The sequence below is a fragment of the Mus pahari genome, chromosome 23 (genome assembly GCF_900095145.1).
Source record: "Mus pahari chromosome 23, PAHARI_EIJ_v1.1, whole genome shotgun sequence".
Taxonomy (NCBI): Eukaryota; Metazoa; Chordata; class Mammalia; order Rodentia; family Muridae; genus Mus; species Mus pahari.
The window spans coordinates 6335867-6352562 of NC_034612.1; the positions used below are offsets into that span (position 1 = coordinate 6335867).

At 49.0% G+C, this 16696-nt stretch overlaps 1 protein-coding gene across 2 annotated transcripts in view; it reads right to left on the bottom strand.

Moving 5' to 3' along the window:
* The window catches only part of Srrm4 (serine/arginine repetitive matrix 4), a 152893-nt gene that overhangs the window by 32650 nt on the left and 103547 nt on the right, over positions 1–16696 (bottom strand). For both annotated transcript variants that reach the window (XR_003842969.1, XM_021186662.2), the window contains exons 2-3: positions 6853–6999; positions 1255–1341 (exon numbers count right to left, since the gene is read on the bottom strand). Coding sequence is in view for 1 of the 2 variants with exons in the window: in XM_021186662.2 (XP_021042321.1) it covers positions 1255–1341; positions 6853–6999 (234 nt within the window). In the remaining variant the exon portion in view is untranslated. The remainder of the gene's footprint in view (positions 1–1254; positions 1342–6852; positions 7000–16696) is intronic.

The window sequence follows — 16696 nt, forward strand, 5'->3', positions numbered from 1 at the left end:
CCAGAAGTCCGTACTTTCACATAAAATACCTCAAATCTCAAAGAGCTACATTTATTTCATAATAATAATAATTAATAATAATAATAAAACCAATAAGACTGTCGGGCTTAACAAAAATATCAGCGAGGAGAAATGGAAACATCTAGAAAAGTGCATATCTGGGAGAATAAGTAGGGAGCCCCACGCGTGTGCTGTTTCCTCTATCTTCTGCGCACTTGGAAAATTGGGAAACTCGAGTCCACCCCCTACCTTACAATGGCTGGGACACCGGGTGTCGCCGCACTCCCCCTTAGCCCCATCTGGGACCATCCTTAAGCTAAGCAGGTGGAGAAACCCCTGCCAACCCGGGGCCCAGGCCGGAGCGGTCCAGCATTGCTCTCTGCTGCCCCCTGCAGGCGTCTATAAACACCGCCCGGGGGATTTGGTGCAATCCTTCACAATTCTACTCAGGGGATTTTTTTTACTGGAAGTTGACGAGGGAATCCGGAAATATTTTTTTTAAAAATAAAAAACTTATTAAAAGACTTGTGTCTACCAAGACATTCACGAGGCCTAAGAGAGCCACGCGCTAGTAGTAATGTGAGATACTAATCCTGGGTCAAGAGAGAATCCTAGGAATAAAGTCCAAGGTAGATTCTGTCATCCCATCCTAGGAGCCTTTATCGTTCATCTCTGAAATGGGCATAATGTTTCCCTTGCGGAGCGAGGCCAGGAACGAAAGGAAGGTCGTACCAAGGTGCTGGGCACAAGCTCCTGCACACCACATGCTACTGCCACTCCAGTTCAACATTCTCTGTAATAATCGCTTCTTATTAATTGGTCATACATGATTGCTAAACACCGTGTCAGCTGCCTCCATATTTCCCTCCGCTTTTTCCTCTTTTGCGATACAGGGTCTCCCTTTGTAGCTCAGGCTAACATAGAATGCACCATGTGACCCCAGATGGCTTCGACCTCACAGCAATCCTCCTGCCTCAGACTCCCAAGTGCTATGACAGGCATGAGCCACCATACCCAGAGACGTTTCTCTGCTAATTCTCACAAATCCCAAGAGGCTGGCCATAATTACTATCATTTTAACAAGATGGCAGGAGAAAGAAGCCCCAGGAAAATGAAGTCTAAGGTCCCACAGGCAGCTAAGAGGCTGAGAAAGGATTTGAACCCAAGGTGGAGTCACATTTGGACTTATTACTCCTTTTCTGTCTCTTCTCCTGTCTGAGTCTTTGAAGTCTCACCTCTCTTCAGGACCCTTACCTCCTCCTCTTTTTCCTGGTTGATTTCTTCTTTTTCTTTTTCCCCCTGGAGGAAGGTGGTGGTGTCGGGTCTCTGTCTTGAGAGGCACTGTGAGAAAGGAAAAGCCAGGCATGAGAGAGTCCGTTGGCTCCTGGGCTGTTACAGCCAAAGAAAGGGAAAGGACCCAGGACCCACGGTGAACATCTAATTGTCACCTTATGGCTGATTCGGTCACACCTCAGATGAAAAGTCTCAAAGACTTAATGCACGCCTAATGAGACAGACACTGTAGTTATCCAAACACCCATTGATTATTTAAAACAAGGTTTATAGAGGTTAACTGCCCCTTAATAGATTTATTATTGAATTTGCAAATGGCTCACCTCAGTAAATAAATCACTTGAAAAATAATGAGTTGGCAGTCCAGCCCACTCCCTTCCCAGTCCGCCCCGTCTACACTTCCTGCTGTAAATTTCAGGAGGCAGAAGCTGTGTTAAGTAGACGCCGATTATTAAAAGTGTATTTGCTCGGGTCTAATGTAACAAGATACATATCTTACATCGCTTCGCAGAACCTCAAAAAACTCTGCTCTTCAGGAATAATTATTTCCCGTTCAATTAAATTCAAACACACAGGCTGCAGTTAAATGAAGTCAAGTTATCTCCTTTTATAATTGGGGCAGGCTCCCGGGATTAAAAGCAGAAAACAAAACAAAACAAAACAAAAAAACCCAAAATGCTATCCTATAGTAAAGAGAGACGGCTGCAGATTGAAATTGCTTGAGAACGGAAGTGTGGGAGCCCAGTTCACTTTTAATGGAGCAGCTAGGATTCTTCTTACTCTTATTATTTTAATAGCAATAAAACCAGCATTGGTATGCTTATTACAAACAAAGAGTTTTATATATCATGATACATAGTATTTAGAAGGCAGGGCATATGGAGGCTGGAGGGAAACTTTGGGTTTTGTGCATTAGACATCATCGCTGGTTTGTTTGTTTGTTTCACTTTTATTTCTTCTTTTCTTTTTCTTTTTCTTTCTTTCCGAGACAGGGTCTCATTTTGTAAACCTGGCTGTCCTGAAACTTGCTATATAAACCAGGCTGGCTTTGAATACACAGAGCTCTACCATGGCTCTGCCTCCAAAGTCCTCGTAACACAGTCTAGGGCGTCTTTATCCGGTTCGTTTTCTCTGCCGATTAAATAACTAAAAGACAGGACAAACCTCAAGCACAAGGGATGGCAGTGGGGAATCCTCCAATCTACAGATAGCAGCAGACAGAATCAGCGTTTGAGGACAGACATTTATCCAGGGGGTGGTGGGGGAGGACATACACAGAGAAAGACGCTCTGCAAAGCCATCACCACCATGGTTTTGAGACAGGATCTCTCACCGGCCTGGAACTCACCAAGTAGGTGAGGCTGGCTGACCAACGACACTCAGAGACCTCCTGTCCCCAGTTCTCCAGTGCTGGGATCACAGGGTGGGCCACTGCACCTCGTTCTTTGGTTTCTTAAATCCTGCCCCTGGGATTGAACTCCCGTTTTATACTTACAAGGTGGGACACTTGGTTGAGAAAGACCTTCTCTGCCCTTCTTGTCATTTTATTTCCCAGGTGAAGAAAATGAGGTCCAGAGCATCGAGCTCACTCCCCAGTGGCCACACAGCCAGGAATCTCTTAAGTTGGGATTTGAACCTGTGTGCTTCCTGCTCTGAGAGCAGCTTCACAAAAAACCCTGCTGCCTTCTAGAGCCATTTGGGCAGACAGTCCGATGGCAATGGCCCAACTCATTAAACATCATAAAACTCTGTCATGTTTCATTCCATTTGAAGAATCTGTATCATCGGGGTTGGCAGGAGGGGTGGTAAGGGATTGGAATGTATGTTAAGGTCTCTGGTCCACCGATAAGTGCACACACACACACACACACACACACACACACACACTTAAGAGAGCCATTTCCAACAAGTTAAAAAAAATTAAACATCCTAAAAATCAAATCCATGGCTACCGAATCTACACCTACATCTATAAAGCGTGAAGCACAATAGACTATCCAGTGAATGAACTGGCTGCTTTTAGAGGCACAGTGGGACACTTCCAACTTCCTTTCCACAAAGAGTACTTGACTCACAGCAAGAACCTGAGCATTTGGCAGATGACCAAGTGGTGGGTGAAGGATCCTGGCCCCATGCTGAGCCATCTTGTCTCATAGGAGCACGTCTCAATGCTGCAGCAGCTGGGAATTTGGGGGGTGGCGTGGGGTGTTTAGAAGTGTGTCAAAATACAAACAAACAAACAAACAAACAAAAAACCAGGGAAGATTCCATTGTTAGGACCAAGAGCTCTGAAATCTAGAGTCAATGAGCCAAGGGATCTGAGAACCAGAGCCTTCTTATTTAAACTCTGGTTTAAGCCAGGGTAATAGGCTTAAATAATAGGACACCATTGAGAAGTCTTGAAATTTAGTAGACCCGAGATCTGTGAGGTCACTCCAGAATGTCCCAAAGCCTTCACACACGAGAATCTATAACTCTCCATCTCTTTCCCGTACCTTTGTCCTATGAAACGCATCGCGAACTAGTAGTGAAGCACGAGGTGGTTAGCGTTACGTGCAGGGAGGGGCTGGGTCCACAGTGCTGGTACACACTGTAGTTCCAGGGATGACAGTCAGGCGCAGTGGTCAGCGATACACCCGCTACGGGAGTAGACAGTTCAAGTGACTAAGTGTGTCATGGTTGAACAATCCACACGGTGAAGGGGCCAGGAGACAAGACCGCCGTGGCCATTTGCGCACCCTGTGGAGGAGGCCGAGGATGGCTCTGCAGGGGTTCAGCACACATGGAGGAAGGTAAGAACTCAGTTACGGGGCTGGAGAGATGGCTCAGGGGTTAAGAGCACTGGCTGCTCTTCCAGAGGTCCTGGGTTCAATTCCCAGCAACCATATGGTGGCTCACAACCATCTGTAATGGGATCAGATGCCCTCTTCTGGTGTGCTACAGTGTACTCATATGCATAAAATAAATACATAATTCTTATATATAAAAAAAGAATCCAGCTATTCATATAGTTTTAAAATGTGTGGTGGCTTGAGGAGGTGCTAATTGTGGTTCCCAGTACTGCAACTGAATCTGCAGAGGTCAAAGGTGAGAAGTATAGCATAAGAAATGATTGTTCTAGAAACGCACAGACTGGGTGTATGCTGTAGTTCCCTCTCTAGCTCAGAGATTTTTTTTAAAACTTGGATTGTCATCATCTCAGAGGCAGGGATTAAACTGGGAATCTGGGTCATAACTTTACTGCCATGTGCCCTGGCCGGGCACTGAGTGTGTTGACAGGTAAGGGAATTGTGTGATAGTCACGTGCCACGTGACATCGCTCCGATCAATGAGATGGTCGTCCCATTAGACAATGATGGAGCTGAAAAACTCCTAGTGAGGTCATCACTCATGCACGTGAGTGCATGCGTGTGCGTGCGTGCGTGTGTGTGTGTGTGTGTGTGTGTGTGTGTGTGTGTGTGTTACTGGAGGGAGCAAGCCAAGCCACTATGTTTTCAGTCAGGTAAGACATAGCACAAACAGTTATCTGCTGATCCTAATGCTTGATCGGGCTGACAAAGGGCCGGGGTCTGGAGCCGCTGTATTTATATCATCAGAGCATAGAAGAGCAGATGCTTTAGGCAGACGCCTTTCTACCTCGGGTGTCTGCTTCATATCCCAACTTCACTGTTGGCTCTTGCGCTCTGTTTGACCTCGGCTGTTTTATTCGCCACTGCTCTCAGAGCTGTCGGTTATACTGAGAACTGTGTAGATGCCCAGCTTAGGTGCAGGCTGTGCGACATCTTGAAGGTGTTGTGTAAGTCCCCTCTCAGGTGTTTGGACAACAAGATCTGAGGACAGACTCCTCAGAATGTGTCCCTGTTATTAAGTATAATCAGTATGACTTCTCCTATCACCGATATGATGGTTATTAATTACCATCATTACTGTGGCTTTTAACTCCTCGGAGAATTGGTCCCAGACAGAGGACAAGAGGCCCAGACTAACTGTACGGCTCAGTTGATAACACGGTGTTGTTCCTTTAGAAAAATGTAGCCCATCGTATTTCTAGAATCTTCCCCTCTGGCTCTAATGGTCTGAACCAGAAGTTTTCTATTTTGAGGACCTCTTGTGTCCCACACCTATGGCTTTGGTTTGCACCTAAGATGTCCCCCACCCCCCACAGCTCACGTCTGAACCCTGCTTCCCTGTGGTAGCTGTTTTGGAGAGGCCAAAAGAGCTTTCAGAGCCGGCGCTTCCATATCATTAGATGTCAGGGTCTCGTCTGACCAACGACCCAGGTGGGGGTGAAGCCAGAATATCAAACTGACTGGATTGAGTGATGCCCAGGAGACAGGTAAAGTATACTTTGGGGTGCGTGTATGTGTAATGGTGTTCCTGAGATGATTGACGTATAGGACAGCCAATGAGGAGGGAAGACTTCGCATTACTGTGATGATTGGATATTTGGGGGGCTTTCAAAGGAACAAAGGTAGAAAAAGGAAGAGTCTCAACTAGGGAAGCAGAGGTCTCTCTTTCCTCCTCCATCTCCTCTTCCCCCTCCCTTATATCACTCTCCCCTCCCCTCCTCTCCATTACCCCTCCCTTCCATCTCCTCCTCTCCTCACCTTCCTTCCTCCCCTCCCATTCCCCTCTCCCTTCCATCTCCCACTCTCCTCCACTCCAGTTCCCCTTCATTTCCCCCTCCCCTCCCCTCCCCTCTCCATCTCCCTCTCCCCCACTCTCCCTCTTCCCCTCCCCCATCTCCCTGTAATCCCCTTCTTTCCTCTCCCTCCCCATCTCCCCCTTCCCTTCAACTCTCTTTTCTCCTCCTTCCATCTCCATCTCCTCTTCCCCCTCTATCTCCTCCTCTACTCTCCTTGATCTCCCCCCTCCCCTTCCCCCTCCTTTTCTTCCCATCCCTCGATCCTTCCTCAACACACACCATCACAGAAACAAGTGACCACGGAGCAAAAACTCTAAAGCCAAGAGCCAAGAATAGCCATCCTCATTTTCTTTCCGTAAGATGTGTCACACTGAGGGGAAGCTAACTTGTATGAGCCGAGCCTAGCTTGTCCCCTGTTTTTATAAATACACTGTCATTAGAACTCCAGGATACCCATTCAGTGCTTGGATCTAAAGAGTTGTGACAACAACCATCAGGTCCGCAAACCTAAACCGCTGGCTCTCTGGCCCACGACAAAACATGTTAGCCCATGCTCAAGATCCCAACGAGGGTCTCGGGAAAGAGATGGAGTCAGAGAGGGCACACTTCCCTGTCACACACTTGGCTCTGACATCACTGTCACACAGTCACTGTCACACACTTGGCTCTGACGTCACTGTCACACAGTCGTCACTGTCACACACACAGCTCTGATGTCACTGTCACACACTCAGCTCTGATGTCACTGTCACACACTTATCTCTGATGTCACTGTCTGATGCCACTGTCACACACTCGGCTCTGACGTCACTGTCACACACTTGTCACTGTCACACACTCAGCTCTGATGTCACTGTCACACACTCGGCTCTAACTTGCAGTTGGTTTGAGGGAGGCGCAGCGCAGCATCTCACCTGTGTGCTCTGGCAGGACCCAGTTCCCTGCAGGCCTTCTCTCTTCCCCAGCTGTTGGTCCCCAGGGCCTCAGTGGCCAGATGTTGGCCCAGCTTTTCTGAAGGTCCATCCTCATGTGGGAGCAAGAGACTGCTCTGGGGCTCTGCCCTGCAGGGGAAGAGATAAGGAGGCAAACCTGTCAGGACATTTAAAATCCTACATTAAATATTCAGATCTACGACTTTCTAGCCCCTTGCTAGACTGAGATCATTAGGTTATCACTGACCTTCTTGGGGGTGGGGGGTGGGGTGGGGAGGCATTTCCAGTTCAAGGCAGCCAAGATCTGTGTGTCATCTCCAAGGTTCTCTTTTGGCCTTGGTGACTTGAAGGCTACAAACTCTGAACGTTGAAGCCACTCGGAGGAAGGGCAACGACATCTGAGCCATGACAATTTTTATAAGAAAGAGGAGAGCCACACTAAGTGAGCTCTGCCTCAGAGTTCATCACTGCTGTGCACATGTTCTCCTGACTCAAATATGGAAGAGTCTTGGAGACCAGAATTCACTTTTTCCTCTCAATGAAGCACAGAAGGAATAGTTTAACCCCCGTCAACCCCCCTTCGCTAAAACTCTATGTCTCTGTGTATCTGGCACCTCTTACCCATAGGTCTGTCTTTATTTATTTATTTATTTATTTATTTATTTTTATTTATTATTAACAAGTAATCATTCAAGTTTCAAAAGTATTAAATGAAAAAATTCTGTCAGCACATTACAAGAATAAGCGTATACTTCTCTTAGTAGTACAATGGAACCTCCCACAGTCCTACTGTCTCCTTCTTGGGACATGGCACATCCTTTAATCCAGCATATCCATACTGTGTATGGCACCCAACCGTCGGTTGAGTAGTAGGTTATCTTTAGCAGACTAACTGAGTTGGTACTAGAGCACGGTCTTAGTTAGGGTTTTACTGCTGTGAACAGACACCATGACTAGGGCAACTCTTATAAGGACAACATTTAATTGGGGCTGGCTTACAGGTTCAGCGGTTCAGTGCATCATCATCAAGGCAGAGAGCATGGCTGCATCCAGGCAAGCATGGTGCAGGAGGAGCTGAGAGCTCTACATCTTCATCTGAAGGCTGGTGGCAGAATACTGACTTCCAGGCAGCTAAGATGAAGGTTTTAAGCCACGCCCACAGTAACACACTTCCTCCAACAAGGCCACACTTACTCCAACAGGGCCATACCTCCTAATAGTGCTACTCCCTGGGCCAACCATATACAAACCATAACAAGCACTGTGCCCAAGTCACTCTTTTGTACTCACTAAGCCCTCAGGAGAATGGATGTTACCGGGTATTTGACTACACTAAAGGGAACACAGGTGTTTCCATTTTATGAGACGGTGAACGCACTGTATGGTATTTTAAAAGAGAGAGAGAGAGAGAGAGAGAGAGAGATCACATTTGTAGTATGTTATTTCCCCATTTCCTTAATTATCATTATTAACCTCACACTATACCTAATTTATAAATAAAACCTATTCATAGGCTCATCTGTAAAGGATCAAAACCACATAGTGTCATAGTATGTGCAGTGATTGCTACTATCCTGGTCTCCAGGAATCCACTGTGGTCTTTGATATTATTCATATCGGACAGGTAGAGAAGATTGGATGCGTGCCTGCGGATGCTCTGCTCTTCCCTCAGCATCTGCAGTATACCCGTCCACTGGACTCCTGAGTTTCAACTTCCTCCGCACTGAAACAGAGAACGCCGTTGGCCCCTGGACAGTTGATGTGGCATGAGGAAAATGATAACTTGTGCCAACCAAAAGATCTAGAAAATATCATTTTGCGTTACTTTTGCTTTCCTGTAAATCAGCCAGTCTGGTGTCTCTCGCAGGGGTGGGGTGACCTACTTGGTTCCCATGAAGGCTTAAGGTTCCTCCTGCCAGGCAATGGTGGCACATGCCTTTAATCCCAGCACTTGCGAGGCAGAGGCAGGCAGATTTCTGAGTTCGAGGCCAGTCTGGTCTACAGAGTGAGTTCCAGGACAGCCAGGGCTACACAGAGAAACCATGTTTCAAAAAACCAAAAAAAAAAAGGTTCCTTCCTCCTGCCAAACAATACCTGGGGTGGTGGTGGTCACTAGTATGCCTTTGAGTCCTTGGAAGGGACAAGAGGTTGCCTAGTCACTCAAGCCTTTGAGGATCCAGGAGCTTGAGGTTCCTGAGTGTATCTGAGCTCCTCCTGCTTCCCGACTCCCGGTCAAGTCAAAGTCGCTGCCTGATCTTCTGCACCAGGCTCCTGCATCTCCTGCATCTCCTACATCTCTTGCATCTTCTGCATCAACGGTGGTTTTTTACAACCAAGGAATGAATGGATCTGATACATTCCCTGATCCTTAGGGTTTCCAGGGAGCGAGCCAAGCCCAGTCCATAGAGAAGCAAGAGCAGAGAACACATCCATCTCTGCCAGCCACTTATTAGTCTATCTTCAGGAGCAGAGCGGTGAGTCGCTGCCAGCCAAGGGGGGGAATGGAGATTCTAATCAAGGCGGCCTCCTGCCTGGTCCAGGCCAACCTGCGTTCATTAATTCCAACCTCAGTGCCAGCTCTCAGTGCAGGGATGTGGTGACCTGGTCAGGGATGCTACTAGGACCGTGAGGTATATATATCCAGATGGCAGAGGCGATCATTGTCACATAAGTATGTGTGAAGATTTGTATATGCTTAGCCCAGGGAGTGGCACTATTAGAAGGTGTGGCCTTGTTGGAGTAGGTGTGGTCCTGATAGAGTGGGTGTGGCCTTGTTGGAGTAGGTGTGGCTTTGTTGGAATAGGTTTGTCGCTGTGGGTGTGACCTTTAAGACCCTCATCCTCGCTGCCTGGAAGCCAGTCTGCTAGCAGCCTTCAGATGAAGATGTAGAACTCTCAGCTCCTCCTGCGTCATGTCTGCCTGGATGCTGCCATGCTCCCACCTTGATGATAATGGACTGAACCTCTGAACCTGTAAGCCAGCCCCAATTAAATGTTGTCCTTATAAGAGTTGCCTTGGTCTTAGTATCTATTCATAGTAGTAAAACCCTAACTAAGACAGTGTGGAAAATGTGACTTATTGAACGTGATCAGTTTAGGGGGAGGATGGAGTAGCCTAGAGAACTGGGAAGGTAGGAGAGTGATTATTACTTCACAGACTCAGAAAAGACTCCTTTGATGAGCCACAGATGGAGAGGGAACTCGCAGGGCTAACGTTCAGAACGAGGTGGCCTAAAATGTCTCCACAGATCGATCAGCCATATTCCCTTGGCTGGAAATAACGGATTGACCCGACAAGTTGCTTGCCATGAGTAAGCGGGACACGTGATCGTGTATGACTCTCGGACTATGTCACTAGGCAGCTTTTGCCTCGCTCTCCTTGAGCGATCATTAGGGACCATCATCTGCCGTGCTGTAAGAACACTCAGGCCCACGGAGAGGCCTGCTGCCAGTAGCCAGCGCTGACATCCAGCCACGCAAGCAAGCATGTGGACGCGAGCCCTCTAGGACAGAATAAGCTTTCGGCGAAGAACACAATCCTTGTGGCATATTGGACAATGACCTCATGAGGTGTGCTGAGCCAGAACGGTACAGCCACATCCTCAACTCACCAAAACTAAAACAAAACACAACTGCTTACTGCCCCGCCCCCGCCCCGCCCCCGCCCCTCTCCGCCCCGCCCCTCTCCACCCCGCCCGAGCAAGGATTAGGAGTGGGTTTTGTTTTGTTTTGTTTTCCACAATACTGTGTCCCTTCTGTACGGGTATCTGCAGAAATGGGGAGGAGGTGTGTGCCAGGCAGAAGGAGTTAAGCTGAAAGACCTCAGCACCTGCAGGGAGGGCAAGAGGTGAGACCAGAGACGAGCCCTTTGCAGTGAAATTTCTGTAGTTATGCACTGAGAGATGTGCTAGCCTAGCTTGATCTTTTTCTCCAATAGTGCTAGCTCCAGCTTTCTGGACTGGGGTAACCCACGGGGAAATCTGCGGCAAAACAAACAGAAATATAATAAATTCTACAGAAAGTGCTGAAGGGCGGGAACAGGCTCCTCCATGATGGAACATTCAATTCCAGGCAAACTGACATTTTGTGGCTCAGCTTCCCACTGCCTCCAGGTCTCTTGTCTCTTGCCTACGGATCCACACACACGCGTGTACCCACATGGAAGCCAAAGGTCAACCTCAGGTACCATTCTGAGATAAAGCCTGCCTCTGGGACTTAGGGCTTGCGCTTGCTTCCCAGTGAGTTTTAGGCGTCTTCCTGTCTCCACTCTTCCAGACCTATATTTTCAAGGGTGTGCCGCCACACCCAGCTCCCTTCATGGGCACAAGAGATGGAACTCGGTTGTGCAGCAAGCGCCTGAGCGGCTGAACCATCTCCGAGCTCAGCTCAGCTTTCTTGAAACTGGAAGTGATAGCGACCTTAGAGTTCCATGTTTCCCAAGCTGGCCCTATCAAACAAGGTTCCCAATGAGGTTTCTGAGGAAAGACCCTAGGACCCTAGACACCTCGTGAGGTGTGCTGAGCCAGAACGGTACAGTCACATCCTCAACTCAAGGAAACTAAAACACAACTGCTTACTGCCCCGCCCCCGCCCTGCCCCTGTCCCGCCCCCGCCCCGCCCCGCCGGAGCAAGGATTAGGAGTGGGTTTTGTTTTGCTTTGTTTTCCACAATAATGCGTATATTATACAATAGATATAATGAATGACAGTCTCAAAGAGGTTGACCCAGGAATCTACACGCTAAAGAACCATCCCAGATAAGATAGCCGTTTGTCAGACCACGCGCACGATCCAAAAGATGCCACAGGATCTGGCCTCAGTCCCATCTCCTGCTTCTCTCTGCATCTCTTCATTGTTCAAGCCTTATGGTCTTCTTGCTGTTTCTCAAATAGGTCAGAAGCTTTTCCTGCCCCAAGCCCTTGGCACCTGCCGTTCTGTGCACCTGGCACGCAGCTCCTGCGGCACCTCGCCTGGCCATCCCCTCATCCTCTCTCAAGGGTCACCTTTGCAGAGAACCGTACCTGACTTCTGCGTCTTGCCCCCTCTTCACCCGTGGTAGGAACCACTGGGCTCGCCGCTTTCCTCACTGACAATTTTATACGTCCTTTAACTGATACTCTTCTGCATGAGAGCGTGAGTTCTTGAGATGGGGACCGGTTCTCTGACCATCACGTCATCAGAACGTCTGACGCTACATCCATTTACTGCTGAAGGGATGGAGGGATGAACACAGAGAATTCTGGTGACAGATCCTATGTGCGGACTGTAGATCAGGCTTGACCCTGACTTACAAATCAAGGGGAGGGGACTTGATGGGACTTGACTGCAAAGCATCACTGCCCTTCAAGGGAGCCGGTGTTAGCTGCAACCAGTATCATGTCTTTCTGTTTCCAGTCTTGCGTCTTCTCGGGGCTTCGAGAAAAAAATTCAGTGTTCCATTTCTGCAGAAGCATGCCCACAGCTGCTTTGTCTTTACCACAGAGTTACTCAATGTTGTAATGTCTTTTCTTTTCTTTCTTCAATACTTAAAAGAAGGCAAGATCTTCAGGGGACAGCTGAGAGTCAAGGGCCGGCACACTCCACTTCACGGGAGGAGGGGGAGAAGGGGGGTACTCAGTTCCTGAGGCTTTTCCTTCCTCTCTGCATTCCTGCTAATCAGAGGCCCTGGCAGGGCTGCTGCCTGTAGTCATGGCAACGAACAGCTGATTCCTAGCCTCTGATAAGAGTCAGGGCTGAACTTTCTTAAAAAACTCTCTCAGATGCCTGGGTCCCTAGCTGCTTGTTCGATTCTCCATCAAAACATCCACAGATGGAGCAGAGTTTCCAGCCACTCCCAACAACAGCAAAACAAACAAACAACAACAACAACAACAAAACCCCCCCCCCAAAAAAAACCCAAAAAACCCACTCACTTGGCCTGGAGCCAGAGGCCAATCCTCATGACCCTAGCCCTAGGCAGAGTTAACAGGGTTTTAGAAACAGACAAATAAGGCTTGACCACAAGAGTTTTAGAGCCAAGCCACCTCCATGGAGAGTGGGAAAACCGGGGTCTCAGGACACACAGGGATTACCCAAGTCTACGTCATCATCCCCATCGGAGCCAAGCCTGATGCTGTAGCCTTTCGTCTCCATGGGCCAGTGCTCTCTCTGCAATCCCTTGGTCATAACAGCAGTTTGCACCTATTAAGCGCCTACTGAATGCCAGACCCTGGGATGGACAGTTCTTTCTTCCCTTCCAGCACATTGTTGTTCTAAAGAAACATGCCAACAGGCGCAGTCAGTTCCACCGAGTGTGGAGAAACGGAGGGATGGAGATGGAAATAAATACCCAGCCAGCATGCCAGAGGAAGGGAGGGAGGGAGGGAGGGAGAGAGAGTGGAGTACTCTGAGACTCTGAGACATACTTCAAAACCACAAGGAGGTGCTGAGCAGAGGCATAGAGCCCGCTGGATAATTCTTCTAGCGTCTGCAGGACACGGGCATCACAGGGTTTGGCGTGTATCTTATGCTTCACAAGGAGAAGCAGTCCTTGGCCATTGGCTGTGAGATACTCCTGACTCTTACTTCCCCCATCCCCATCCCCCACAGCTGCGCCTGTGTGTTCAGCACTTCTAACCTGGCCTCTGAGTGGGTGCTGAGGACCCTGTACAGTATGCAGCATGGTGAACTTCCCTCCCCATCCCCAGACCTGGTGAGGGAAAGGGACTCGCCCAGGCCCTCACACGCTTGCTCTGCCTCCAGGCTGTGAATGACCCACCCTTGTCCCTGTACTGGCAACAGGCCTGGGATCTTCCGCCTTCCATTCTCCTGAGAAGCGCAGACCTTCAGGCTCCCGAGACGCCATCCCGGAGCTGACCCAGTCCAGCAATAAGATGGATGTGGCTAATTTGTGCCTCGGCTCCTGGGACTTGGGCCCAGAGTCTTGGAACTCCAGGTCCTTTTCAAGGTTAATCTAGTTAATTAAGCCTGCTTGGAGGTAATCTACAGGAGCCTGACCCTGCAAGCTTTCCTTATCTCGGCTGGAAGAAAGCAACAAAGCCCGAGAGAAGATTGGGGATTCTGTGGTGGAGAGTGTCATTTGGATGCGGGCGCAGTCGTGTGTATTTTAGTAAAGACTGAATGAAAAACAAGAAAAGTTTCCTAAGGTGATGTTCCCTCTGCCTTCCATTCATTGCCCGACAGATGTTCACCGAGCATCAACTTGACGGTGTATTACAAGAATTCGAAAGTCCAGACCACAACACGGTCCCTCCAGGAGGCTTCATCATGGAAGCCGAGGGAAGCCCTAAAACTAGGAAATAAAAGCCAGAGGACTAAAGTGTAAGGAGCCATGATGCCACACACCAACACCCAAACCAGCCTGAAGACATGGGCAGGGGACCGAGGTGAGATCCCTGAAGGGTGAACGGAAGCTGGTCAGGGAAGCAGAGAGGGAAGGGCATAGGGGCAGAGAAACTGCTTAGACCTACACAGGACACCGCGTGTTAGAGTGGACAGATGGGGGAGGGGAGGGGGGATGGCACACGTTGGGAAAGAGGATGAAGAATCTTTCAGAGTCACGTGCACAGCTCTCTCTTGGGCTTTAGTGTGCCCGAGAGCCACTAGGTGATCCTGTCCTAGTGAATGCTGATTCAGTGGTGTTGGGGAGAGTTTGGGTGATTACGTCCTAACCCATCCCCGTGCTGCGGTTTCTGGAACGCACTTGGAATAGTCAGGTTGCAGCATCTACACAAGATTTAGGCTTGATCCTAGGCTGACCTGCGTAGTGGACAGGGTCGGTGGTTATCAACCTGTGGGTCCATGGCCCCTTTGGAAGAGAAGCCGTCACCCTTCCACAGAGGTCGCCTAAGACAGCAGCGACCTCAGAAAATTGACCCCGTGATTCAAAACAGTAGCGGATTTTTCAGTTATGAAGTAGCAACGAAAGTCATGTTATGGTTGGGGGGGTCACCACAGCATGAGGGAATGGTGTTAAAGGTGGCCGCAGCGTTAGGAAGGTTGGGAGCTATTGAGACATGCAGTCTTCCCCTCTCTTTCCTGAGACGGTGGGTGAACGGTTCCAGGATGCGCGCATGCACGCAAGAGAGAGAGAGAAAGAGAGAGAGAGAGAGACAGAGACAGAGAGAGACAGACAGAGACAGAGACAGAGAGAGACAGAGACAGAGACAGAGAGAGACACAGAGACACAGAGACACAGAGAGAGGCAGAGACAGAGAGACAGAGAGAGAGACTTGTAAATCAAGTGCAGATTAATAAAGTCAAAAAATTAAACGTGGAAACATTGGCTCAGAGTTTCTGGCCCAGCTCAGCAAACTAGATCAGTCTGTCACCTGATCCTGGGTTTTGAACCCTCATTACAAAGCACACCTGTATGTTGACCCTCATTCCCAACCCCAGACAACCCCCAGCCCACCCAGTCATATCTCTTTCCACTGGCTGGCCTGTTGACTGACTGCTGCTGTGCAGCGAGGGATCAAACTGACAAGTAGGGGATTAGAACTCATGGCTGGACCTGCCTAGAAGGAACGGCATCCCACTCGAATGTGTCATGAAATAGTTAGGGCAACCTCGAAAGCACTAGCTCAGGAGTCCCAGTGCCCTGGGTTCAAGCTCTGATCCTGCCACTGTCTGTGGCCATGGACAAAAGTGTTGTCCAGCCTGGCACCTTGGCATCTGCCAGGATTGCAGACCCAGGCTGTGGATTCCTCCGAGGAGAGCCACTGTTGATTACAGAACATACATGCGCCCCGGGAGAGATCATGCAAGATGGGTCCCTTAAAGACAGGAGTTGTCACCAGTCCTAATACCGCGACCCTTTAACACAGTTCCTCATACTGCAGTGACTGCCAACCATAACATTATTTTCATTGCTACTCCATAACTGTAATTTTGTTGCTGTTATGGATCGTAATGTAGATATCTGTGTTTTCTGATGGCTTTAAGCGACCCCTGTGAAGGATTGTTAGTGACCCTAGGTTAAGAACCACTGCTCTAGGGGATCATGGCTGCTGCTGAGAGGAGAGATGAAGTGAGCAGAGAGAGCTCTCCGCGTGAGACCTTTTCAGCCTCAGGGAACCTGGGTCCAGCGTGGTGGGGCGAGACCTGGTACAAGAGCTGGCAGAGAGAAAACTCCTGATAGGGGCTACCAACAACTATTCAACTCTTCTCCATTCGGGACACAGTTATTAAGCACCTATGCAATCTATGCAATCTATGTCGTCAGCACCCGGGAGGCAACCGGGGGCCCAATGACAAAGATGCCCCTGCTGTGTGTAGTTATTATTCATTCTATCGAGGTGGGCAGAAGAGTGCGGAGAACAGATATAACCATCATGCTATAAACATGAAGACCATCCATCGGATGGTGATGAGAGACTCGGAGAGAGGAAGCGGATCATAATGCAGAAGGCAGAGTGCTCCCAGGAGGGACGTGAAGTGCTCCCGGGAGAACATTGAAGCTTCAAATGAACTAAGCGGAGGTGACATTCCAGCAAAGGCTTGAAGGTGGTAAGAGAGCATGCCTGGGAGCATGTAACGGCAGAGGGTGCAGCCAGAGACTGAGGACCAGCAGTGAGCCGGAGCTGACTGAGGGAGGGGTGAGTAGTAGGCGTGGTTTCAGGCAGGGAAGGGTTGGCTCCCAAGGGTCGGCAGAGTCCTTGGAAGGAGCCAGGTTCTCACTTCAGTGGGCTCTGAGCAGAGGAATCATGATCTGACTTTGATATTAAAAAAAATCTCCTCTGGCCCTCATTCAGTGGAGACAGTGAGGGAGAAGATCCACAGTGAAACAGAGGGAGGACGGTGGGCGGAGTTAAACAGAGGGCGGGAACA